Here is a 25,338-nt window from a genome sequence, read left to right as displayed (position 1 = left end):
CTGCCCCAGCTCAGAGCAGAGCAGGACAATCCCTCCCTTGCCCTGCTGGTGATGCTGTGCCTGATGTACCCCAGGACAGAGCTGGCCCATCTTGGCTGCCAGGGCATGGCTGATTTATATTCAACCTTCCATCGACCAGGAATCCCAGGCCGATGGAAATGGGGTCTGCAGCCTCTCATTCCCCAGTCTGTACGTCCGTCCAGAGCTGCCCGTCCCAGGCGCAGAGCGGCACTCGCCCTAACTAAACTTGGCAGAGTTGGTGCCTGCCCAGCGCTCCGGTTGGCCCGGGTGTCTCTGCGGGGCCCGGGTGCCCTCGGGGGAGCCGGCAGCTCCGCCCCGCTTCCAGCTGTCCTTTTAGCTGCACCGCCGGGCCCGGGCGCACGGGACGGGCCAGGCCGCTCCCTCCGCCCCGCTTCCAGCTGTCCTTTTAGCTGCACCGCCGGGCCCGGGCGCACGGGACGGGCCAGGCCGCTCCCTCCGCCCCCCTTCCAGCTGTCCTTTTAGCTGCACCGCCGGGCCCGGGCGCACGGGACGGGCCAGGCCGCTCCCTCCGCCCCCGCGGCCGCCCCGCCCCGCGCGGCTTCCGGACCCGCTGCGGAGTGGGACACGAGCGGAGGCGGCGGCCGGGGAGGTGGGCAGGGAGCCGGGGCTGGTGTGGCCGGGGCGAGCGGTGGTCCCTGCCGGAGGTGGTCCCCCCCGTCATTCCTCGGGGGTGCAGGCAGAGGGGTGGGCTCGGCCCGGCTCGGCCGTCTCCTTACACCCAGGCCCCGTCCGGCTGGGCTCTCCGGGGCTTCCCTCGATGCGGGCCCGGAGCCGCTGTAAACACCGCTGTGGTGTGGCGGGGCTCGGGCCCGGCCCGGGGAGCGCTGGGGTCGGGGCACGGCCGGGGGCTTTGGGGAGGGTCTGCGGGGCTCGGAGGGGCCGCCAGCCGGGCTGCGGTGATTTTCCCTTCCCCAGATTCCCTCTAGTCTCGGGCCCGTGTCCCGGGGCTGACTGGCTGCTCCTTGGGGGAGGAAGCGACAGTCCTCGAGCTGGGGAAAGCAGCAGTGGCCGCCTGGCCATCGCTTCCCCTGCCGTGTGTGTGCCTCTCGCGGCTGCAAGCCAAGAAGAAACCTCGGTCCGTGCTTTGTCGGGGGGCGTTTCCTGATATCTGTCTTTTACCGTGTAAATGGCAGGAGGCCGGAGCGGGGGAGAGAACAGTGTTGTGGCGATTCGTCATCGAACGTGGGCTTCGCGAATAGTCTGGTTGTGCTGCGGATCTGCAACATGGAAAAGCAAGTGCTTGGATCCTCAGAGGAGCGAACGTTTCAGTACCAAGATTCTCTGCCTTCCCTGCCAGTACCTCCTCTTGATGAATCTTTGAGTAAATATCTTGATGCAGGTAATGACTTAATTTTGCAATGGTAGCATGTCGTGTGCTGTTGTAACCAGGCTAATCTGAAGATGTTTGCTAAGTGACTGTAGAGACAGCTTGTGCAGTAATTGGGGCGTGGGATACAGACAAGTTTAGAGGGCCAAAGGTCAGGCTTAAAATTGGAAATTAAGTGCCCAGCACAGATTGAGTAAAAGTTTCCATTAAATCCCTAACTACTTTTCTTCAAGGGAATTTGGCATGTGGGAAGGTGAACTTTTTGGTTTGAGAGTGGATTTTTTTTTAAACTTTTTTTTCCTTCTCAAAAAAAAAAAAAAAAAAAAAAAAAAAAAAAAAAAAAAAAAAAGGTTGCTCTACTGAAAAATGCTTCACTCTTCACTTACAAATTTTAGTTTGCATAGCTGCTTGTTTATAACTGTGCTTGCCCAGAATCTTTTTAAAAAATCAGTTATTTAAAACTTTTCATACTTAATATTGGCGAGAAAAACACTTATTAACTACATGGTAGTAGATAAAAACGGAGGTGAGCATTTTCACATAATTTAATAATTTAGCTTGGATACTTTCTGCCTTGACATGTTGACTAATCTAAAGAACATCACAGAAAATTTTTGTAACAGCATCGGTGTATATGTATCTAGTTTTGTTTATAAAGAAGAAATGACTGGCTCATTTTTTATTATATGTTTGGAATAGCAAAAATACATTATGGGTATCTTGAGATTACTTTTTTATATTTCTTCAATAATTTTCAGAACTCTGGGACATGGAGTTTTTTTCTGGAACACCTGCTTTGTATCTTACCATCTTACAGGCTTACACAAATGCTAGCAAAATAAAACTTTGAGTTCTCTCCTTAGCAGAAGCTTACTACACCAAATTTTCCCTTTCCCAAAATAGAATTCCTGAAGTTTACTCAGAGTTCCCATTTATTCTGAGTACTGGAAATGGCCTGCTTTGGTGTTCTTACATCATTGTTTTTTGATGCAGAATGAAGTGGTGGGTTTTGGCAAAATTTTTGTGTTTGTATGTGTGTCTAAAATAATGGCCTGTCTTTGCTGTAATGCAGATTACTTAAAGTTGTGCTGCAAAAGTAGAACCTGCAAAAGCAACATTGTTACTTAGTTTTGTAAACCCATCTGTCTCTCTAGGTTAATAAATAACTCTCTCATGGAGTGAGAAAATATGGCAGTGAATTTGTTTGCTCTTGTTTTCTGATTCTGTTTTCATAAATACCTTATCACCTTATGTCCCAATACCTTATGTCCCTTTCTTTTTCATGCTGAAGTTAGTTGCTGCTTGCTCTTCCATATACAAAAACATTCTATAGTTTTGATCACTGTTGCTCTTCTTTAGTCTAACTGGTGGTGGAGAAAAGTTTGCCCAGCATTTGCCATAGTCTTCCCTTGTACAAATATATGAAAGTGTGCAGGTCACAGTTCTAGATACAGCTCTGTGAATTTCATTGCTTAAGCAACAATTCAGAACCTCTAAATGATTCTTCACAGAGGCTTTAAATTAGTCCTGGGAAACCTTTCATTGGTTGGAGGAGGACTCTGAGCACTTGACATTAGTCAGGGCGCCTGCTGGTAAGGCACTTGTCTGTTTAGAGCTAGCTAACTAGAAAAGCTGGACAAAGTACGTGTCAGAATATGCCTTATTTAAGGCTTTATAGTTGCTACCTCTTCTTTGAGTAACCCTTTTTTGAAAATAAGTCTTGGGCAGAAGGTGGCCACAGACTTGTTATTTAGCCTTCCACCCCAGAGGCTGAGATTCAGAATATTAGACTCAACATGCAGGTATGAAAACTCAACCTTCCAGCTTCCCAGGGTTCCTTAACTATGCAACTGAAGGTGTCTTTCATGGGATACTTCTTGTTCATGGGCAGAGCTGACCTCCTAATCAGAAAGACAAAATCTGTGGGCTGAAGAAATGCAAGAGAAGTTTCACTGCACTCTGGTGAGAAAGGAGAAAAGTTCTGCTCCTTAACAGTGCTGCTTCTACATCTGATTAAATAGTTTTTAAATGGAAAGAGGCCTTCTAGTCATAGAATCACATAGGTTGGGAAGAGTTGGAGCAAATTTCTGCTCTAAGCTGGTCCAACTAGAGCATGTTGCTCAGCCCTTGCTTGGCCGGGTTTTGTTTACTTACAAGGGTGGAGACTCTGTTTCATTGTAACCTGTTCTGGTGTTTGATCACCCCCATGATTGTGGGAGGGGGAAGAAAAACAACCAACAAACAAAAAAAAACAACAATTACCAAAAACCCCTTCTAAAAACTTCATGTTTTCCATGTCAGAAATTTTCTGTCTTCTACCTTTATTCCTTTTTATTTTCTCTTACCTTAATTCTTTTCATCTCTGAGAGAAATTATGCTTTATCTTCACCAGGACTTCCATTCAGTTGAAGAGGACAGCAAGGTCGTCTTCCCTTTGCATTCTCTTTGTAAGCAACAAACACATTGTGCATTCCAGTCCTCTTGCAATCTTAGTAACCCCTTTAGCAGTTTGACTAAATTAATGAGAGGCCTTTTCCAGCCTAAATGGTTCTATGAATTGAGACCAGAACCAAATAATGTTGCTTCTTTTTAATTTTCTGTGTGAATATTGCTCTGTAATGACTTTGTAACCTGAGTAACAGAGGGTAATCATCCTCTCTTTCAGTAGTGTATCATAATAAGGTCATTTTCTGGGAAACCTGAGTGTTGGACTACTCTCAGTCAGGCAAGGGTTTCAACTTCAGGGTGAAAACTGTAATCTGCAAAAGAGTGAAGGTGAATGACTCTGCTGCTATCACTTCTTTTTTCATTTGTGTTCACAAATGATGGTGTGCAATTCAAGCTGCATCTAGATGAGGTCTAGATGTGGTAGACACTGCCTGAGTGTGCATAGCTGATCATCTGTGGTGGAGGTATAAGGAGAATCCTGGTACCTTTCCAGTTGCTATGGTGTTGTAGTGGAATTTTTGGAAGTCTCAATGTAATTTAAACACTAGCATTATATGGTAATACTTGAAAGTAGATGTTCTGTCTTGCTGCCTAAGGTTATCAGGATGTGTTTAAAAATATGTTTGTAGGTAATATTTGGCCCTCACTCTCTATGTTTGTCCTGTGGAATAGAAAAACTATAGCTAGGACTTGCATTGTTGTTGTAGAATACCATAAGGAGACCAGGATGTATCTGAAAATGGATCCTTATCTTTCACATTAGGACAGGTAGTGCAAAATACTGAAATGCCTTATATAATTAGGATTAAAGTGGACTTACCCTTGATAGAAAAGGATCAGCACTGAACAGATTGGACATGAAAAACTACATGGGTCCTGTTGGGATGTGTCCATGAGTGCTGAGGGAGATGGTCTTTGTCTTGAGAGGCCACTTCTGTTAATCTTTGAGAGTTCATGATTACTGGTGAAGGTTCCTGAGGAAAGGAAGAAAACAGATGTTACTGTTGTCTTCAGGAAGGAAAAGAAAGAAGATTTGGGTAACTACAGGCTGATCAATCTTACTTTAATTTCTGGGAATCCTTGACAATTAATCATGAAAAACATTTCTGAGCATATGAAGGACAAGAAGGTGATTGGGAAGCATGGGTTTCTGAAGAGGAAATTTTGACCAACCTGGTTGCCTTTCATGATGAGGTGACTTGTCTCACTGGATGAAGGAGGAAGAATGGGTATTGTTTATATAGACTTTAGCAAGGCTTCTGGCACATCAAAAGCTTTTAAAAAAATCTTCATAGATGAACTAATAAAGTATGGACTAGGTAGAGGACAGTCAGATGGACTGGAAATTGTATCATCTGCTGGGCTCAAAGGTTTGTGGTCAGCAACACATATGGCAGCTCTAGGCCAATCTCTGATGGTGTACACCAGGGGTCCAGTAATTTTTAATATGGTCATTAGTGGTGATGGGACATGTGTGATGGGGCAGAGTGCACTCAGAGTGTACTCTGAGTTTGGGAGCTTCCAAAGCTGGAAGGACTAGCTGATGCAGCAGATGGTTGTTATGCCATCAGAGGCAGCTTGATAGGCTGGAGGAACAGGCTAACACTAGCCCCATGAAGCTCAACAAACACAGGGAACTACCAAGTCATTCACCTAGGAGAGAGTAACTTGCCACAGCAGCACAAGCTGGGGCCTAGTGCCTGGATGCAGAAGAGCCCCTGGGGTCTGTTAGACATGAACCAGCATGTGGCCTTGCAGCAAGGCATGTCAGTAGCCTTTGGGACTCCTTATAGGAGGTGCATTGCCAGCAGGTACAGAAAAGTGATCCTTTCCCTTGGCTCAGTGCTGTGGAGGACACACCTGCAGTTCTGTGTCTGTTTCTGGGCTCCCTGTACAAGTGAGGTATGGATATACTGAAGTGAGCCCAGAGAGGGTCTGTGACAGTGATGAAGGTCTTGGATTATCTGACATGTGAGAAGAGACGGAGAAAGCTAGGATTGTTCAGATCTTTGCAATATGTGTGATTACTCCTTGTTGTTGAGGAGTAAATAAGATAGAGCCAGACATCAAAGTAATATCTAGTGACAGAATAAGAGGTGATGGGCACAAACTGAAATACAAGAAATTCCTTTTAAGCAAAAGAAAACTTATCTTATTGCAACAGTGGTCAAGCAGTGAACAGGCTGCTACCAAGATGGTTGTAGAGTCTTCATCCTCAGAGATTCTTAAAACCCAGCACAGTCCTAAGAAACTTGCTGCAACTGACCCTACAGAGATGAAGTGTTGGACAAGATGATCACTAGATTTGTTGAGAACAATAGTGGTTGCAGGCAAGCAGGCGTGATTGCAGAAAGACAGCTGAGATTTAATACTTTGTTATCTTTAACTAAGTATTTGAGATCTTGCCCTGCTGAAACTTGGTTGTTGCAGATACATGTTTAAATTTTTGTAATTGTTTATCTTTCTTTGTTTCTTAACAGCTATAAATTGATTACTGGGTTACCAGTAGCAAGAAAGTAACTAATGGGAGCGTCTAGCAGCCTCAAAAATTACTTGGACCTCATTGTGTAGGCCTTTAATCACTAGAAACGCACCTCACACACAACCCTCCATTCTGTTTCCCATGCTTTCAAAATATTAGTATAAATTTAACAGAAATTACATTATACACCAGGTGAGTATAGGAAAAAATGAGATGTCCCTGTATGGAAAATTATATCAGCAGTGCCTGTTACTGACCATAAATTTAATGGTAAAAAGTCTGTAAGGAATGTTTAGATTAAAATAGTGAATACTTTTGCAGATGTTTATGGAAGACTTTGGCCTATAGTGCACATGATCTTAGAGAAATCCAAAAGGGTTTTAAAATAGAAAAACTGTCTACCAGTAACTCCGTTTGCTGTCAATAAAAAAAGGTGGAAATTACATAGGGGCAGTGAATGAGAATTGATGGGCAAGTTGCTTGTAGACCATGAATGGACTTGAAAATACAGGCAAGTAGCTTGTAGTTGATGCAGTAGGGTAGCAGATGTGTATGTTCCATGTGTTAATTTGCAAATAAAGTTCCTGTAAATTTAATTACTTGGTAGAACTCCACAGTACTTACAGATGTAAATATATTGATTTAGTTATCTGTTAGGTATTTCAAGTTTTCAGCAATTACTTTAGTCTGCTATCATCTGTATTTATTTAAAAGTATGTATTTATGTTTTATTAGAACAGACTGATTTATTTACAGATTTTTGAGAGGTGTTTTAAAGGTCTTTTCCTTTCAAATACTTGTTTTAGAAAAATTAATTCTCATTCACTCCCTTGCCTGTGGATATCTTGGAATAAATCTTAGTATGCAGTTGTCTTTAAAATAAAAACATTTTCCTTTTACAGTGAAGCCATTTTTAAATGAAGAAGAATATCAACGAACTGAGGATATAGTTAAAAAATTTGAAAATGGCATTGGAAAAGAGTTGCATCAGAAATTACTGGAAAGAGCTAAAACAAGAAGGAATTGGGTGCGTATTTAGATGTATAAGAAATCATAATTCAATGTAAGAAATCTTAATTTAACTTGTGGAAAGTTGGTTATTCAGGATGTAACTCAAAGAATCATTTAACTTTTTAAAATCTCTAAATCTTCTTTACATCAGCCAGACACTTGACCCGGATATGAACTCTTACTCACTTACACATGTGTCATTTGTTTTTCTCAACGCTGAGTGGCTAAGAGAGCTCACTAACTGAAATTTTAACTTATTTACCAGCTTTTGAATGCTTTATCTGTCAGTCTCTCTTTCTATGACATCTGTTCCTTCTCTCTCCAGCCTGCAAAAAAAGCCCAAAAACAAACAAACAAAAAAATCCAACAAAACCAGCCCTGGAATCCGGAGTTTAGTTTCTTTCTTTTTCTTCCCAGAAGGAAGTTATGTGGTAACATTTTAAAGTTATCTTTCAACAGAGGAAGAGATACAAGGAAGGTCATTATCAAGTGGTATTCATGAGTCTAAATCTTAACAAGACACACTCCAGAGTGGAGATTTTCATATGGTGGCAGAAAATGTAAATTATGAAATTTCTTTCTCAAATTCCTTCTCAACATAAGTCGAGTTTCCTTCTATTCCTCATGGAGTAGTCTGTGATATTCACAGCAACTACACCTGACAACTGCAAGAGTTTAAGATTATGAATATCAGGGAAGAAATACCATAATTTACAGTTTAATGTTTTTAAGCAGCATTGAATTTTATTTCAAGCTTGAAAACAGAAGAGCTAAATGTGTCATTATCTTCAGCAATTAGTTTTAAACCACTGTCCTGCCTTGTGTTATATAGGACCTACTATTCAGAGTATTAAAATAAAAAAGTAAAAAGCAGACAGTTGAACAGTTATGTAATTATTAGAGAATTAATGAATAACAATAAGTTCTGATTCTGTTTAACATTTTTCATTTCAGCTGGAGGACTGGTGGCTGAATGTGGCTTATCTTGATCTTCGCATCTCAACACAAATACACTGTAATATGGGAGGCCCTGGTCCCTATATTGAACACTGCTGGCCACCAGAAGAGGGCACTCAGATAGACAGAGCATGTGTAAATATATGGCACACCCTGAAATACTGGGATCTATTACGAGCGTAAGACTTTAAAAAAAAACCAATTGATCCTGAATATTGATTGTCTGTGTATCCCTTACTTGCATATGTGTGTTCATGTCCATTGGCATGAATTCTTTGCCATAATAGACAGGTTTGTCTTACCTTGGCGTAATTCCATTATTGTAATTTCTCTTGCTTAATGTTGCTGTGTTTGTTACACAGAGAGAAGGTTGCCATCGAGAGATCTGGGAATACTGTTCTGGACATGAACCAATTTCGAATGCTTTTTTGCACTTGCAAAATTCCTGGACTTACCAGAGACTCTCTCAGAAGTTATTTTAAAACTGGTAAACAAATGAAAATTGGGGGCTAATACAAGCAAATGATTTTTATTAATATCCTGAAGGAGTGGTCATTTTAACCATAAAATTCTTGTTTTCTTGAGTGCTAAATCGGCTACTGGTTGTAGAGTGTTTATATAATGAAGCAAAGAAGGTATCTCATCTACAAATATTTAGTCCTTATCAAATAAATTTTTAATTTAAATAAAATTTGCTACTAGATTTATTAGAACATAACATTAGAACAATGACTTGAAGTAGTTTATAACACTGAAAGTTACAAGTAACTTCTGTCGGCTTTTAAAATGTCTTCAAGTTTGCAGAATTGAACAAAAGAGTCTGTAGGCCTTGCTGAGTTTTTCCTGTATCTGTCACTTTGTTCCCAAGCTTAGATTTTCATTTATACCTGTTTTTCATTTCAGAGGCTGAAGGTGAATGTCCATCTCACTTGATAGTCCTGTGTCGAGGTCGAGTATTTGCATTTGATGCTGTGCATGAAGGCAGCATGCTAACTCCTCCAGAGATTTTCAGGTTTTCAAAATGCTTTTTTAAAATTACCTATCTTATATTTAAGCTACATACAAAAGAGGCTCTTTTTTTCCATTCCCTTGACCCCAGAGAATTAGGTGTGAGAGAGACTACAGCTTCTCCTTTAGCTAAAAGGTTCAGATTTGAGTAAGTCCTTGTTCAGTGGATGGCAACTTCTTTCCATGTACTATTGTAATACATCTGTACAGCATCACACAAAAGGGCTAAAAGAAGACACTTCAGTAGGAAGTACCATTTTTTCTGCTTTCTTTATGTGGAATTAGTAGGATTACAACTATCATTATTCTTTCCAGGTGCAATCTGCATTGCTACTTAATCATATCAAAGTTGACGCACTTTCATGTGTTGAACTCTCCTGTTACATATAGATGTAGTTTCAGCATAAGTCTCTTGTGACTGATTTGGGACCTATATGCATCTCCTTACTAAAGAAGTGTTGTTAATTTTGCCTGGGAATACTTAATGCAAAGAGGAAGGTAGGAAGGGAATTGCTCTTTTATAGTTCAGAATCTGCTTTCAGGATGTACTGCAGCAAGAGTTCTGCTTCAAATTTTATCTTGAGGTGAAGGTTTGCCCTGTATGTGATTAGTTGCTGTAAAGCTGCAGTATGGCAGAGGTCTGCTGCTCTGAAAAGTCTCAACCTGTGCTGTTGGAGTCTTACATCTAGTTTTAAATTAAGTTGTTACAGTGCTTTAGCGCTATAATTGTTTATGTGTGTTTGTACTGGGCTCATAGGTGCTGAGTGACTGAAAACTGAGCAGGTCTTCAATTGTCCTTAGAATCTAGGGGAGCTGATTCATGCTTCCTGAATATTCACACTGGCTTGTGAATGTCAAACCAAAATTCCAGCTTTGCAAAAAAAGAGAGAGAGATGCAAGATGACTTTAACCTTCTCTCCATCTGTTGTTAACTTCTGTTTTTTAAATCTTCTTAAAGACAACTTACATATATACAGAAGAGATGCTATAGTGAACCAGATGGACCAGGACTAGCAACCCTAACAAGCAATGAAAGGACCAAATGGGCAGAGGTAAGAATTCTTCAGCAGCTGGTTCCTGGGAAAAGCATTGTGATCACTGGAAAAACATTTCAATTAGCTTTGTCTTTTCATGCCTTCTAGTTACGGGAATATTTGATTCATCTTGATCCAAAGAACTTGGCTCTTCTGGAAAAAATTCAAAGCAGTTTGTTTGTGGTTGGCCTTGATGATGCTAGTCCCCATGCAACTCCTGAGGACTACACCGAGGTAGCTAAGAATATTTGATAATTCATATCTGATCATCTTTACATAAAAATTTCTCCTGCATATATACGGAAGTAGCAGCTCTTGCTCTTTCAGAACACTAAAATTGAAGCAGATAAATATGCAAAAAATGTACTTTTTGATCCATAGGAAAACTTACATGGTTTTAATAGTTAGGATATTGGAAACAGGAATGGCTGAAATCTACCTTCATAACTTTTTAGTTCTCTATCCTTCAGGTTCTTGAAAGACATAGTAATTAACTTCTTATCACACTTCTAATTAGCAACTTGGCCCTATAATCATGTTTCATCTTGAACTGAATGAAAATGTCATCTGTCAGGGAGGTCTTGCCATCTTAATGTAGACTAGGTTTAGCTTACAAAGATTGGCAGTGTTCTTGGTATTTTTTAAGACTTCATGGTGTGTTCCTTCTGCTTTAGCTTACCAGGCTGGGCGTAACAGGCGATCCTACTGTGCGCTGGGGAGATAAATCCTACAATAGCATATTCTTTTCCAATGGAACCTGTAGTGCATTCTGTGATGTAAGTTAAATTCTTTCCATCTTCTGAATTTTTATTTACTGAATTTCCCTCTTCAGAGTATTATTTTAAGTGCTTAATGAGTTACTCTTTGGTATAGCTTTGTTTACATGGCACCTTGTCTGGTAGGTTTCCAAAAGCAGTCTGCTTTCTCATGATCTTTGCTCTCTCATGGTGTTTGCTATTACACCATTCTTGAATTAGCAATGGGATCTGAAGTCATAATCTTGTTTCTGAAAGTATTTAATAAGGAGTTTGAAAGGAAAAAAATACAATGCACAAGAAGGCTTAAAATTAAGCCTTTGTTTGATGTATCCATTTGAATAGTTGTGTTTTTTAAACTTATGGTTTTTAAACTTACTATTGCATGGCCAAAAGGGCTTATTTTTTTCCTTGAATCTGCCTTTTCATGGCAGTAGTACATTGTGCCTTTTTGTCCAGATGCAGAGCAGTTAAAACGGTGCATGGACTTAAAATACTTCTGTATTTATTGCAGAACTATAAAACAAGTGCAACACGGTGCAGTAAAGCTGTTGGTATGCAGGAAAAAGAATGGGATAGGGGAAAAAGCAGAAGTTTGGTCTTCTTGCATTACGCGAAGTAACATAATCTCTTCTCTGATTCTAGCATTCTCCTTTTGATGCCATGGCTTTAATTACCATGTTGTCTTATGCTGAAAAGAAGATTATTGAAAATGAAGGAAAATGGAAGGTATCTATCCTTTATAAACTTTCAAGCTTATCAGTTAACGTGTCTTTTCTTATGGATAATGTTTTCTGTTTTTGTCTTTCTTTCTGTCTTTATCTTCCCAGGGATCAGATAATGTGAGGGATATTCCATGGCCAGAGGAACTTGTATTCACAGTGGATCAAAAAATTATAAATGAAATTGGATATACTAAAGAACTGTATTACAAGAAGGTGAAATTTACTCCTGGTTCTCTTAGTTGTTATTGATACTATTTTTTTTCATTGTATTGCATGTTTTTAGTTGGTCTTTTTTCATTCTGGAGAGCAGGAATGAATATATTACTGATTAATTGATGAATTTAACACCATGGTTAAATTTGTTACGTTGTGGTTTATGTTGAGTGTGTTTTATTTGCAGTGGACCAAGTTGTGATGTTTCTTGACTTCTGTTTTTACTCCTTTGGTATGACAGATATCTGACGTGCAGCTGGTGTCTTATGCCTTCACATCCTTTGGCAAAGCATTGATTAGAAAGAGGAAACTTCATCCCGATACATTTGTGCAGCTTGCCCTTCAGCTTGCTTATTACAAATGCCATAGACGGTAAGAAAATACCAGACTGGGAATAAAAAACTAGGTTCTTGAGTAGAGATGTGGTTTTGCAAAGTTAGTATGTAACTTGCCATGGGGATTTAATAATGAAGAACTAAGGGGTTTTTACAGTAACAATTGCGTAGAGCCATACTTGCTTCAGAAGAATTATGTTCTTGTGCCCACGGGGATAATGCTTATGCATACCATGGAATGGGTGGTAGAACACAGTCTGTGAGAACTTGAACTTGTGCCAAACAAAGGAAACGCTTGGGTGAACATGAAATGCACTGTGGGTCAGGATTCACTAATGTCAAATAGTTGCTCAAATGTAGAAGAGAGTTTTGTCTGTGGCTTGTGACAGCCATCAGTAAAGTTTTTCATCTTCTAAGCCTGTGAAAGGCCTCACAAACTTCGGTGTCTTACTTTGTTTAGCAATATCGGACGTGAAGGTTTGGGCAGAATAATAGAGATGGAGATAGTGACTTTAAGTGCCTGCCTCTGCATTTTTGGATGTGGCATTTAATTCTGTATTATTGATTAAAAGGTGTCATTGTTCTTGTTACTGGTGTTCCCAAATTTCTGTTAGCTAACTAGCACTCATTATATGGCTTGTGTAAATCATTACTGGCCAGCAGAGAATTGCTTGCTTCAGAAGGAGGAGGGTTTCTTCATAGGAGTGTGGTGATTAGTCACTGGTGAGATGTAGCTCATCATAACAAAGGTCGGTAAATCTTGGTTTTCTGAACATCAGGACATTAATTATCTGACTAAAATAGCCTTGGTCTGTTGTAAACATGCAAGTATGTTTCATGTAGGTTGTATAATAAGTGTCATAGACCTAGACTATAAGTATATAGGCTGTCATAGAGCTGGAGTTGCTCCATGTAAAAGCTGGATGGCTGTCAGAATACAGCAGAGAAGGTTTTGACCTTTTCCCTCTAAATGCTTTGGAACACCTTGCTTATTTCAAGTGTGTCTCCTAATTTATGAGGGTTTGGATGGTGTAGGTGGAAGTCTACAGTGAAACTGAAGCTTGTGTAATTTCAGCTATTTTTGCTGGAGGGTGGTAGTTCTGTAGTCTGCAGAAAATATCCATGGCAATGCAGACTTTTCAAGGTATGATTATAGTACTGGCACTTTTTTTCAGTCATCTGTCCCATAAAAGCATACAGAGTTGCTTTGTGGCTCTTGTTCAGACATACAGCTTAAAAAAAATTAATGGGTTTCTGGTACTTGTAACTGTAGCTAGATGTGCAAGATCTTTTGCAGAGCTTCTTTAGTCCTTGAGATAGCAAATAGTTTTGTTAGGTTACTGAGACACTCTTCCCCAATTTCTGTTCTTAGTCCGGGCTGCTGTTACGAAACTGCCATGACCAGGCGTTTCTATCATGGCCGCACAGAGACCATAAGACCATGTACTGTGGAAGCAGTGGAATGGTGCAAGTCCATGCTGGATCCTTCTGAAAGTGTAAATACTGAAATCCTATTTTAATTACTGTGTATTTAGAAGGACTGTCATCTGAACCACTTCAAACTTGGTTTTCTGTTGTCTCATTAATGGGAGTTGGCACCTTTCCAAGGAGACAAATTTCAAATGTTGAGTTGCTTGAACTCTGATTCTGGTCAATGTGACTGAGATGTGCTGTCATGTGTGGGCTTGCTTGGTTTTCTGTGCTATTTACATTCTGAGTTCAAGAATGTAACTATCTTAAATTACATTCACACTGATTTATTTTACACCTCAAAAAGTTACTGGGCTGGGGCCGAAGTATTCTGCTGTGCAGTTGTTCTGTTGTTTTAATTTTCAAGTGAAATCAGGAAATGTTTGTCTAATAGTTGGATCTGAGAGCAAGATTGAAAGCTGTTTGTGTCCTAGTGGTAACAGGAGTGTATTCCAGAGTTTGTCTCTGAGTAGCTGAATCAGAGACCTTTTCTTTTCCCAGTGACTACCCTCTGGTGCTTGGCTGGTAAAGCAGGTCATGCCTTGCTTGCCAAGCAAGAGCTCTAATAAAGCTCTTTCTGTTGCTCTCACTGTACATTTCTCAGAGCCTGAGAAATTAATCATGGAGAAGGTTTTTGAGACAAAGGGTAACACATCTTTAGAAAAATCAAAGGTTCTATATTATTAATGCATCTGTAAAACATAGAGGAAGACAGCTGTCAGAAAGCATGTGTGATTAATAATTCTGATCTTTTAGAGGACATTTTCCTGGTCTTTACTGACTTCTTTTGGCATGTACTGCAGTTTTAAAACTCAGTTTTCTGGCCGTCTTCCAAATCTACTTTCTTATTCCAAATATGGATTCCTATTATTTCCCTGCTGCTCATTTACCTTCTAACCAATTATCAGGCTTCTGTGGTTACTACTACTAATAGTGTGTAAGTTTCAACACTTTCTGTGGACTTTTTCTGTTTGTAATGTTAAATAGCATCTCCAAATATCTCCCTATAGTTGCTTTGTTTGTTTGTTTGTTTTTTAATACTAACTCCTGGAGCTTGAAAAAATCTGTTCAATGGTATTGAAATTAACATGCTTAAAAAGTCTGCCTTTATGTAATTTTTTATATCTTGAAGTCAGATGCTTTGAAATAATCCTTTTGTCTCAAATTTTCCTTTGCCCCTTGTCAGCTTGTTAGCTTAATTTTTATCCAAATTGAGTGACTGCTGTCCTTGTTGCACATTCTCTGCTGCATCCTCCTGTGTGATGAATAAAAGGATAATTAGTGCTTCTTAAGTAATCAAAGATCTATCAAGATCTAGGGTCTTAGAAGTCAAGATTTTGAGCATCTAGGACTGTTTCTGAAGGCCTCCTTTACAAAAACCATGTTACTTGTATTCTCTCTGGCTTTAATATTTAAGTTTTAATATAAACTTGAAAAAATCTTAATGTTGGGCAGAATGGCAATCAGCAGAGAATATTTGGGAATGCACCTAGTAGGAGCTAGTGTCTTTCTGAATAAATAGTATTATAGTAGGTTTTGGGGTTTGATTACTCTAGTTCACACTGGTTCCTTTCCATTGTTTCAGATTATTTGGGAAAGAGCAGGAGGTTTAGAATATTGTTCATTTCAAAAGTGATCTGAGTCAGAGATCAGAGATACAGGAAACAAACAAGCATGTTTTCCTGAAAAGGGAATTTGGGCTTGGGAGAAAGGGTTTGAAAGAGGTTTTTATGTACCTTTCAAGTTCCTCCATTTTTTTCTATCTAAAATTGTCAGAAACTATGAGAGGGGAAAAACCTGCTGATCTATGATTGCTGATATGTTACTCATTTGGATTGATTTTTCTATTTCTTTCTTTTTTCTTTTCTTTTTTATCCTGTCTCTGCCCTACTTTACAGAACTATCAACGGCTACAACTGATGCATAAGGCATTTGCAAAGCACAATAAAATGAGAAAAGAATGTGAAAATGGAAAAGGTACTCTGGAATCACAATTTTTTGGTCTTCTTCCTGTGGGTGAAAAGGGAATATCAGTGTATGCTAGTACATTTTCTATCACCTTATTTTCAACCTGAATAAAAACTACTCCTCAACATTTTATAATTTAATTTTGGGGAGAAGGACTAAAACCTAGTCCTTGCACCCATCCTTAATTAATACCTTAAGTAATTTGCTTTTGAGCTCAGTGCTGCAAGTTGAAAGTGTTGAAGACCTCTTAGATCAAACATGTGGGAAATGTTTTTGGATGCTGCAATATGATGCTGTTGTTTATCTGTCCTTCAATTGCTATTTGAGCTCCCAGCTGTCCAGACCAGAAGAGGCAGAAAAACTGGGAATGCTGCTGTTAATGATGCAGTATTTGCATTTATTTGACAGGCTTTGATCGTCATCTTCTGGGTCTCCTGCTCATAGCACAGGAGCAAGGACTGCCAGTGCCAGAACTGTATGGGGATAAGGCCTTCACAGCCAGGTAATTCATATTCTTGTGCCATGGGAAGTTGTATCCCTTTATACCAAGGCCTTTGTTACACTGGTCTTATGGTCTTATTGATCTTTACAACCAAATAACTGTTTTGTCAAACTCACTTTATTTTAAATTATTTTCAAAAGTGCTGCTTTTGTTTTGTTTTGTTTCACAGTGGAGGAGGAGGGAATTTTGTCCTTTCAACTAGTCTGACTGGCTACACTAGGTTTAGTGGATCTGCACTCCCTATGGTACAACATGGCTATGGCTTTTTTTATTCAATTAGAGATGACAGGTAAGGATATAATTCCATTTTGGATATGGCTCTGCATTTGCCACAGAGGAAAAGGCAGCTAACAGCTAGAATGAGGAGAGGAAAATACCCAAGAAATATGGCTGAATGTGTCAGAAGAGATTGAGAAGTGAGGTACACGAGAAGAGAGGCATTGGCATTCTGGGAAAGCATGTGTAGGAGGAAGTGGGAGTGGTGGAGGGCAAGTGAGCACCAAGATACTGACACTAAGCAGAAATAAAGAGTAGGGAAGGTGAAAGAAGGGAGCAACAAAAGGGCCTTAAAACAGATTAACTTTGAAATAGGCTGTCATTTTAGAGATCATTTTGTAACATGTAAAGGTGTTTTTTGGCTGAGCTAGAGCAGATAAGAGGATAGGTGAGCACACTGCCCATCATTCTTGGCAGTGACACATCTTGACTCAAACCAGACCTTTTTGACAAGGAGAAGCTAAAACATTTGGCTTCACTTCTCCAAAAATCATACGATTTGAAAAGATCCAACTTAGGCTTAACTGGTATTATGGACAAAAATTACTGCTTTTTTATGAAAGCTAAAGCTACTTTGGTTAGAATATGTAGAGATAAATTGCTAGTTTAGGTGTAATTCAAATTACTTTTTCCTAAAGTTAGGCAGGGGTTGTGTGCCCATTCAAATCGGTTTGAGATACAAGCCATTGGTCTATGATCTATGGCTCTTTAAATAAATAAAACTAGATCAAGATATACCTTTTATTAGATAAACAGAAGTACCTAAAACCTTAAACTAATTGCAGAAAAAGAAGAAATATAATTCACAGCATTTTCAAATATAAGCAGAAAAGTTGTGTCACTATATGTAGTAACAGGTATTTAAATCAAAGTATCTGATTTAAAGATCTGTCAACATTATTGCTTACTGAAGGCACTAAGAATCTGAGTCCTCTTTTAATGTTGAGACAGTATGTTTATGTTATAATTTTTGCTTCAGAATTTATGTGAATAATTCCACATTGCAGGACTTTATCCTAGACCATGACAGTTAAGCTCAGTGACTTCACTGTTTTCTATTGGTAGGATCATTACTACGTGTTCTTCTTGGAAGTCCTGTCCAGAGACTGATGCAGAAGTGCTGTGCAGAACTCTGTTCCAGTGTTTTCATGATGTGCTGCAGTTAACAGTTACAGCTCAGCTGTAAGCTTGATAATGATGTAAGAGGCTTTGCAAGCCCACAAATTGTGTAGTACTTAAAAATGAAATGCTACTCAAGAGTACTGTTATATCCAAGACATTTAATGATCTATGTGACATGTATCTATTTTTATGAGATTTACTGTGGTAACACTACCCATTTAAGAATAATGTAGCCATTTGCAACAGCAATGCAAGCAGTAGTACCTTATCTGTGTAGAACAATGCAATATTAAATATGCCACAACAATGCAAACATACTTAGGGATGGGATGTTAGAGTGGAAAATTGATGGGATTTATGTATTTATGACCTTAGTAGTCACATGTAGAATAGTTTGTAGTCTACCAATAGTGTTTATGACAGTGGAGCACTTAATTGTGTACTTAAAAGTAACCACACTATCCTCTTATGTGATTATGCTTCCTATTCAGAGTGGTTAATCAAACAGAATGCCTCCATCAGGTTATGTGGTATTTTATGAGTTACCTTTCATGTTTTGCTATCAGGATTATACCAAATAAATGTTGTATCTGTGGATGGGGATGTTCCCACTACATTTGTAATATGAGAGCACTATAGTTTGAAGTATTTTGAAAAATAATCACTCAATAATAAAGATAGAAAGCAGCACAAGTTTTAAATTTCTCAGTTTTCGTCCTCTAGTGAACTGTGAATATCTGCTGCTTTACACTAATAATGCACAATAAAAGTAAGCACTGAATACAGTTTGATACAGTTCTCAGGATTTTAATACTTGATTCCTCTGAGCAACTTTGTATTTTCCTATTATAGAAATAAAATTTTCTAAAAGTCAACCTTGTCTTAATTTATGGCTGGATGGTTTAACATAGTGGGGCAACATTGTGAGAGACAGATGATCTTGGTGACAGGTGAATTTGAAACAGAGATTCTGAAGTACCCGTTGTTTTTTCTGTAGCTTTTTAGAGTTTCAGAGAGCTCAAATACTATTATTTACAGAAACAACTCAATTTTCAGCTAACACAGAACCAGACTCTTTGCTCTCTGTTGCATATTTTTTGTTCACATTAGCAAGAACACTTCCCCTTTTGATTTCCTCTCTCAATGCCTGACACTTCCCTACAGTCCAGGATGTGTTACATTGTGTCTTGATGCCTCAAAAAATGATCTCCTCATTTCAGCCTTTGTTTTCTTTGCCTTTACTGAGCTACCTGTACATCTTAATTACATCTGACAACCATTCAGTGTCTAATAGTTTGAGATCTTCCAAAACTCATATAGAGAAAGAATTCATCCCTATTCTGAAATGCTTACAACAATCCACCCGTTTTCTCAGAGGTAAATGACTTTCTCAGATCTCATGGGCAGTGAAGCCTGTGTCTTTATTATGCTGTGATTTCTGTGAGATAGATTAGGATTTTGGATCAAGCTATGAGTGAGTATTTTTATTCTAAGTTCTATCTGATAATTACAACCTTTCACCCTTCAGCTGGGTTAGTAAACTTGGTTGCAGTTGTGATAAGGACAGTTTGCTTTGAACATCCATTCCAAACTGCCTGAAGTCTGAAGGGTGTAATTTCGCATTTATTTGCATTTATTTTCCATACACCTACTCCTGCCTTTCTGAGGATTTCTGGAAACATAGAAATCCTGACAGAAATACAAAAAAAGGACAACTTTTTCAGAAAGTGAATCATTGAGAACATGGCATTCAGTCACTAGCATAACTAGAATTTCCTGTTCAGCTGACACTGTCTGAGACTTGCCTACAGAAATTGAAGCCAGAAGAGTATCCAAGGAGAACAAATTTAAATTCTGTGAGTTGTTAGAGCTGCTTATGTGCTGTGGATGCATGAATTCATGAATGTAGGTAATAATTTCAGTGTTGTGTAAGGCATTTAGTCTCCAGTGCCTCTGCCCTCAAAGCCTCCCTGTTTTTGTGTCTTTCTCCATGAGCACAGATGCTCTGTGCTGCAGAGCTGATCTCACTGCCTGGAGTTTTCCACCCAGTCCTTTGCTTTCAGTTTGGCAAATCAGTGAGGCTTTTTCAGGACTGCTTTGTACTCTTTAATTTGAGCAACTATGAATTTTGTACTGGTGAAAGAGGATTGGGTTCTTAAAGCAAATGTACTTCAGTTATTTATTAGTTATGGGTTTTAAGGAAACCATTTATGGAATTGTACCAAAACCACATGTATTGAAATATCCTTATTAGTCTTTATCTAGAAGACTGAACCAGCTGTGTAGCTGCAATTCAGCAGCTGGTACTGCCCACTCTCATGCATTTCGTGTCTCACTTTGAACATTGACCAGAGAAGAGTTAGATGCCTTTTTCAGTCCAGAGCTGCTGCTGATTCTCTTGCTCTACAACCTTGCACTCTGAGCCACAGCAATCTTGTCTGCATTATGGATGTTGGAGAGGTTGGTGAGCTCTCATGATGCATGTGTGACCTTTACAAAGACAGATAAAGACAATCTGACAGTTCCTGACAGTCTGCACAATGGAAAAGCCAAAAGGTGAATTAAAAACTAATACAGCAGCTGTTCCCACCTCTGGTGCCTCTGGTCTGTTATCTGATAGAACAATGACAGAGGTGATGCTTCTATAGCCTTGCAGATGAAAACTTTATCCTGATGACTAGTTCAGGTTCCTGTTTGTACATCTAGGATGGGGGACAGGAGACAGTGCTCACTGTATTATCACTTGCCCTGGAAATCAGATCAAACAGACTTTTCCAGGGTCACAGCCTGGCCCTTCTTTTCTGCTGCAAGCAGGTCTTAATTGATTAGTTTTAGAAATTGTCCCAAACAAATTGGCCTGGCTCCTTTGACAAGTCATGCACTTTCTGGCTCACTTTTAGCAACATGGACAACTGCTCCAAGTTCAGGCTCACTCATTAAATAAGTGCAACTTAATCCACCAAAGAGTTCCATATAATCAGAAAACATGCTGGATAACTTTGTATTTTAGTTTTAAGCACTATTAGGCGTGTACTTGGTATACACACTTAACACCCACTCAGGACCTCAGTTTATTAGTGTTTATGTTCATTTTTAAAAAGAATATTTCAATACGTTTTTAAGAAGCATTCTGTAACTTGTATGATGCTTCCAAACTTTGTCCAGATTTAAGCTAATTTTTTTATTCTGATTCAAAGTAACAACAATCCAAGTATTTTCTATGGCTGCTGAAGCAGTCTGTGTCTGGGAGCAGATATTCATCAACAGAAAAACAATTTTATGGATACTTTTAGATGTAATCCAATGGATAACTGCAGTAGAAATGTGGCTACATCCTGTTGAGAGTGTAGACACAACATTTGTGGGTGTGCTGCTATTAAATATACCCAATTAGGCTGAATTACAGCATTGAAGTGGAGACAGCACACATTTTACAATGAGAGTTTTTTTCTGTGGGTTTTGTGTAAGCTGTCATGAGGATAATGCCATGGGGCTGTCACTGCTGTGGGATACACTGAACAAGCCCACATCACCTGCAAAGGCTTTTGGAACTGCAGGGTCAACATACATCCTACATTGTGGAAAGCAACCAGTGATTTGGAGCTTAGCCATAAATAAATTATCTTTCACAGGGTATATTCTCAGAATTTTTTGAAAATCAGGAGTTTTTCCAAACATCTAAAGGAGAAATTCCCAACCCAAATGCCATTTAAAACACCTAAAGGAAAAGCACTGTTCATTCCTAAAAATGTAGAAACATTTTCCTGGCTCTTGGAAGTTTGGCATCTTATCCCTATTCATTTTATGTCTTTGAAAATCTTCCTGTTTTGCACAGCAAAAAAATAGTAGAAGTTCTCAAAAATTATTAATTTAGCTAGGTGTCCAGTCATGATTGAAAACTAGAAGAAGCTCATGCCTTAATTTTCTTAATGCTCCCAAATATTAAGAGAATCTACTTTTAGCTAATTAATATCAACAGCAAGTCTTACAGTAGCAACAGTTGGTTTAGCCTTGATCAGGAATCTAGCAAATCCAAACTCAATATGTAAAGCATCTTGGAAATAAACTTTATAAAGTATATTCATTAAGCACTAAATTCACCACTATAATTTAGTTTCAAAGTACTCATTTTGTGGGAGAAGAAAATTAAAACTTATCCCTTGGATATGTGAATCTATCACTAGATCTGCCTAGAAACCCAGCCAGTTTGCAGGACTGAAGCTCAGTTCTTTCTCACTTTCTGTCACCCATGTGAGACTCGTGCACTGTGGAACCCCCCTGCCTTCACAGAAGATCCCCATTGTCTCTTAGCCACTCTGAACTGTTGCTCATGAATTGTACCAGGAGCTACTTGATTCATTAGATATGTGTATGACAAATTTCACTGCTCATAAGAAAGGCATGAAGTTTAATTACTGTCTTTCAACTGTTATTTTTTCTCTGCCTTTCAGTGAGAGTAGTTTATTTTTACCTCTGGTGTATGAAGATGTCCTTTCTCAATAAGCAATATTCCAGGAAGAACTTCACTTTTAAAAAAGTAGATTTCTACCTAGAACTAAAAATAGATGCTTGAGACTTGTTTTCCTTCAAGTTTGCTTAATATACTGAGAGTAAAACATTTTGCTGAGTTGCTATGGAAAGCATAGCAACTTTATTTTTCTTTCTTTTTTTTTTTTTTTTTTTTTAAACATATATTCTTTTAAAAATAAAACTTTCTAACTTCTTATTTTAATGTGTGACAGAGCACCTCTAGGCCTGTGAATCATCAGCCCTCACTGTAAATGTAGAAAACAGCTTGGAAGCAAACATGACTCAACCTCCAACTCAGTGAGAAGAAGGAAAAGCCTGGAAGCTCTAAATATGGGAGCTAACTTCCAAAAACTTAACTCTACCCATGCAGTTAGTAAATCCTTTTGTCCACATCACTACTTCTACATAAGAAGTAGAATAAATTCTTAGACAGTCTACAAATAAGAAACACAACAAAGTACCATAGAATCACAGAATAATTAAGCTTGGAAAAGACCTCTAAGGTCATTGGATTCAACCCTGTAATCAACACTGCCGTTTCCACCACTAAACCATGCCTCAGTCTCATGCCTGAGACTTTCAGGGTTGGTGACTCAATCACTTCCCTTAGAAGCCTGTTCCACTGCTCAACAACCGTCTCAGAGAAGAAATATTTCCTAATATCCAGTCTGGTGGCCTCTAGGATGGGCAGGGCTACATCAGTGGACAAGGGAAGGGCTACAGGTTCATTTATTTGGACCTCTGTAAAGCCTCTGAGATGCTCCCCCAGAACATTCTTCTCTCTAAAGTGGAAAGAGATGGATTTGATGAGAGGACTGTTAAGTGGATAAGAAATTAGTTGGACAGATATGTGCGAGAGGGCAGTGGTCAAGTGCTCAGAGTCCTCTTGGAAATCAGAGACCAGTTGTGCCCTTCAGGGGTCTCTGTTTGGATCAGTGTTATTTAATATCTTCATTGCTGACATAATGTGATCGAGTGCATCCTCAGCAGGTTTGCAGTGATGTGCCAAGCTGAGTGGTGCAGCTGACACACCTGAAGGACAGGATGCCATCCAGAGGGACCTGGACAAGCTGGAGAAATGGCCCATGGGAATCTCATGGGCCTGGGGGTGCTGGTGGGTGAGAGGCTGGACATGACCCAGCCATGGGCACTCACAGCCCAGAGACACAAACGTGCCCTGGGCTGCACCAGAAGCAGCGTGGGCAGCAGGGCAGGGAGGTTTTGTCCCTCTGCTGTGCTCTGGTGAGAGAGACCCCACCTGGAACACAGCACCCAGCTCTGGGTACCAGCTCAGGAAGGGCATAAAGGGCATGGAGTGAGTCCAGAGCAGGGACACTGAGATGGTCAGAGGGTGGGGAACCTCTCCTTGTGAGGAAAGGTGGAGAGATTTGGGTTTGTGCAGCCTGGAAGGGATGGCTTAGGAGTGATCTAATTGCAGCTTTCCAGTACTTGAAGAAAACATTCATGAAAGATGGAGAGGGACTTTTTACAAGAGTATGTAGTGACAGGATGAGGGGGAATGGCTTCAAACTGAAAAAAAAGTAGGTTTAGATTGGGTATTAGGGGAAGATTCTGTGAGGCTGGTGAGGCACTGGAACTGGTTGCCCAGAGAAGCTGTGGATGCCCCCAGCCCTGGAGGTATTTTAAGGCCAGGTTGGATGGGGCTCTGAGCAATTTGGTGAAATGAAAGGTGTCCCTGCCAGTGGCAGAGGGGGTTGGAAATGGATGATCTTTAAGGTCCCTTCCAATACAAACCATTCTATAATTTTATGGTTCTGCTTACCTCTCCTGTGGCAACTTGAGGTTCATTTCCTCTTGTCCTCTCACTTGTTACCTGGGAGGAAAGGCTAATTCCTACCTCACTGAAAATCCTTTTAGGATTTTCCTTTGAAACAAGTTCTCAGGCTCCTGCTTCTCTTCCTGGCTGAGAGGAAAGGAATGAAAATCAGAGCAAGGAATTGCAGGGCATGGTCAGCTACACTGTCACATTTTCACCCCTCCTTGTTACTGATGGTTTCTATATAGTGATTTTTCAACTTAAGCCTAGAGACAACTGCAAGGTGAGAGGGAGGTAGAAGAGAGGGGCTCTGAAAGGGAACAAACTGAAGAAAAAATAAAACAAGAAAAGAAAACAGAGTGCTGGGAAAGACTAGGGAATTCAAATGCAGATTTAGGACAGGCCTGAGGGACCCAGTACTTTCAAAATGTTTAGTATGCTCTGAATCCTACAAACTCTTTGAGAACACAAATGAGTAACTCATGTTTTCAATTTTCAGCTCCATATTTGCTATATCACCATTTTGTCAGAATAATAGAACAAGGTAGGTTTGACTTGTTCAAGGAGTATATTCTTGATGCATCACGAATGTCCCTATTAAACAACACAGTTTAGTACAACATAAAAACTTAAAAATGCCACAGAATCTACTTTTTCTGTGATTTACAGTTCCTTCTTATCTTTTTTTCCATGTCCAGCAGGCATCTTCATTTGAATCATTACATTGTTACAGCAATAATTCACACAATGGCTAAAAGCTGAGTAATGAACTGCTAGCCCCAGATCAACAACAAAAACATCCCAGTTCCAAGAACAGCTACATTTTGAGCAATTAGTGCCAATCTGGAACCTGTAGCCTGGAAATGAATGAAACCATTGTAAATTACTTTGGTTCATCTGAAAACAAAACAGGAAATATTTGTTACCTAGACAATTGAGATTTATTCACCAGAGACCATCTGAATGTGCTTAATTTGGTCTAATAATTCTGCAGAATTGGATGCTTTATCTTTTGTCAGTTGTACAGATGTTTCCCTCAAGCCTTCTGAATCTTATCTAGTATTCTTTCTCTGCTTCCATATATTCACTCAGACTTACAGTCCTTGTTCTTAGGTTTTACCAAGAAAACACAATGGCATTTCATAATTCTCATATTTTCTTATATGTAGAACTATGACTTTAAACTTGCCAGATCCCAAAACATGACATTTCCTAACCTGGAGTCTGAGATGACTTTTTGTTTTCTGTAACCACTTTAGTCTTTAAACAGAGGTGAAATAGTGCTGCAAAGAGAACAATCCCCATTTTGAGGCATCTAATTAAGCATTTTGTTAATATTTTTAATATTTACAATGT

At 39.5% G+C, this 25,338-nt stretch overlaps 1 protein-coding gene across 1 annotated transcript; it reads left to right on the top strand.

Annotated features, from left to right (window-relative positions):
• Positions 1 to 355: 355 nt before the first annotated feature.
• CROT (carnitine O-octanoyltransferase) lies at positions 356 to 18,550 on the top strand. Its single transcript, XM_056484377.1, has 17 exons — positions 356 to 631; positions 1,176 to 1,381; positions 7,202 to 7,326; positions 8,265 to 8,446; positions 8,630 to 8,754; positions 9,171 to 9,279; positions 10,234 to 10,327; positions 10,418 to 10,543; positions 10,984 to 11,085; positions 11,710 to 11,793; positions 11,895 to 12,002; positions 12,244 to 12,374; positions 13,710 to 13,833; positions 15,706 to 15,784; positions 16,184 to 16,277; positions 16,447 to 16,566; positions 17,619 to 18,550. Exons 2-17 carry the CDS (start codon positions 1,267 to 1,269, stop codon positions 17,737 to 17,739), a joined length of 1,839 nt encoding a protein of 612 aa, XP_056340352.1. The 5' UTR covers positions 356 to 631; positions 1,176 to 1,266; the 3' UTR covers positions 17,740 to 18,550.
• Positions 18,551 to 25,338: the final 6,788 nt, after the last annotated feature.

The sequence above is a fragment of the Oenanthe melanoleuca genome, chromosome 2 (assembly GCF_029582105.1).
Source record: "Oenanthe melanoleuca isolate GR-GAL-2019-014 chromosome 2, OMel1.0, whole genome shotgun sequence".
Taxonomy (NCBI): Eukaryota; Metazoa; Chordata; class Aves; order Passeriformes; family Muscicapidae; genus Oenanthe; species Oenanthe melanoleuca.
This window is presented reverse-complemented; position numbering and strand designations above follow the sequence as displayed.